Source organism: Myotis davidii, unplaced genomic scaffold, assembly GCF_000327345.1.
Source record: "Myotis davidii unplaced genomic scaffold, ASM32734v1 scaffold194, whole genome shotgun sequence".
Taxonomy (NCBI): Eukaryota; Metazoa; Chordata; class Mammalia; order Chiroptera; family Vespertilionidae; genus Myotis; species Myotis davidii.
Window position 1 is genome coordinate 3,350,868 of NW_006286673.1, and position 1,849 is coordinate 3,352,716.

Sequence of the window (1,849 nt, forward strand, 5' to 3'; positions counted from 1 at the left end):
TCCCGCCAGATTGAAAACGCCAACCGCGCCCTCAGCCACCAGCCCGTTCTGCATGCACTCCGCACCTCAGTATTTGACTTCAGCACTGCGCCTCCTCTGAGTGTTGGTATGCGTTTCTCTTCCCTCCTAGTTGTAGGACTTCCACTCAGGCAGCGTTCCTGTGGTTCTGGAAGATGTCCATTCTGTCTTTTAGTTGTATTTTTGAAGTGGTTGTACGAGGCAGCAAACTCAAGCGTTAACCTATGCCACCACCATCTTGGTTCCCTGAGATCATGTGTCATGAGATTAAAAGCTATTGCTATGTGTCAAAGGAAGAAGTGGAAGAAATGCTGAAAAAGGCAGCCAGTGGTGAAATTAAGATAACTCCATGGTTTCAATGTATTGCAGAAACTTTTCTCTTTACATGGTGGGATAACTTAAATAATTTGAATCAGTTTGCTGACCATGAGAAAATACACAGAATGTGAATGTGGAGATGAATGATTAGTAAAACACGAAAAATGTCTCTCTACTTAGTAAACTTAAAATGATTTTTTAAAAATTGGGATCCCCAGTAGAATTTTCATTGGATACACTGGTACTTTACAACCCGAATTTGTGTGGAAAAAATGCTGACAATACTTACTTGTATCACACCCCCCCACATATATGCACTCCTATTTGTAAAGGACATTTATGAAAGATTATTTTTAAAAAGCAAATCAACTAAACTTAACCTGTCTAAACAGTCCTGACAATTTTGAACAAATAAGTGAAGCTCTTTATTTATGATGTGTTGAGACATTTTCAGAACCTGTAGAGCACTTTATTTGCCAGGTGCTTTACATATCATTAAAGTTTTACCATAGTCCAGAAAAATGCAACAGAAACTGTCTGCTTAGCTGCTTCTGAACAGCTCAAATTAACTTTCCATATTAAGATATTAAATTAGGGGAGCAGGTCGAAGGTAACTAAATGGTGTATGTCCTGATTTCTATCAGTCTGTGTTCTCAGAATTACAGGGGACAGACTATTTGTAAAAAGGAAATTGGGTCATACTCTACCACAGGGGTTCTTACCGCTGGTTCTGTTAACATTTGGGCTGGGTTGTTCTTGGTTGTGGGGGTTCATCCTGTGCACTGAAGGACATTTAGCAGCATCCGTGGGTTCTATCCACTATTTGCCATTGGTACCCACCCCCCCATCACAGTCACAGTTACTACCGATGCCAAATGTGTGCTGGATGGCAAAGGTGCTCCTGCTGAGAACCACTCTCTACAAAGTGATGCCATATTGGGGGGAGCAGAGGAAATTAAACAGAAAGGTTAATATTTGTGTTAAATAGAATTGGGGTCTGGAGTATGTGTATATTAATATTTAAACTGTACCTTGATTGATGCACTTTTTAAAACTCTTGCGTAGATTTCTCAGTTTGAAATCTCAAGACAGCTTTATAATCTCTGAATGCTGTGTAATAATAAAAAAAATTATTTCTTACAAGCTAAATATTTTATAAATTTAATGGAAGAATCCATTTCTTGTTAACTCTGAGCAGTTAATTCATAATTTCAGGGAAGATTTGTCACAAGTATTAATTTTACTGAAAAGTAAAAACAATTAAAAAATTACATTTTAATACGGTTGTCTTTTTTGTTAAAATTTTAATACAATAATAGGTTAACCTGCCTATGGTAGCATAAATGCCATATAGCTTCAAAGTACATTCAAACATTTCTAGTTCTTAAGTTTTCTTTCCTAGGAGGTTTCAGGCTGAAAGCCACACATAACTAGTTACTCAGCTACAGTGGCTAAAGGCCGCCATACTGGACAATGGGGCTTTAGACCAGCAATTGGCATTTTGTAATATATT

General features: G+C 37.7%; 1 protein-coding gene across 1 annotated transcript in view; it reads left to right on the forward strand.

Annotated features, from left to right (window-relative positions):
- Positions 1-1,615, forward strand: part of LOC102754130 (isopentenyl-diphosphate Delta-isomerase 1) — an 18,852-nt gene extending 17,237 nt beyond the window's left edge. Inside the window, exon 6 of the mRNA XM_006758151.2 lies at positions 285-1,615. Within this exon, the coding sequence (XP_006758214.1) occupies positions 285-467 (183 nt within the window). The 3' untranslated portion in view covers positions 468-1,615. The remainder of the gene's footprint in view (positions 1-284) is intronic.
- The last annotated feature ends 234 nt before the right edge of the window (positions 1,616-1,849 follow it).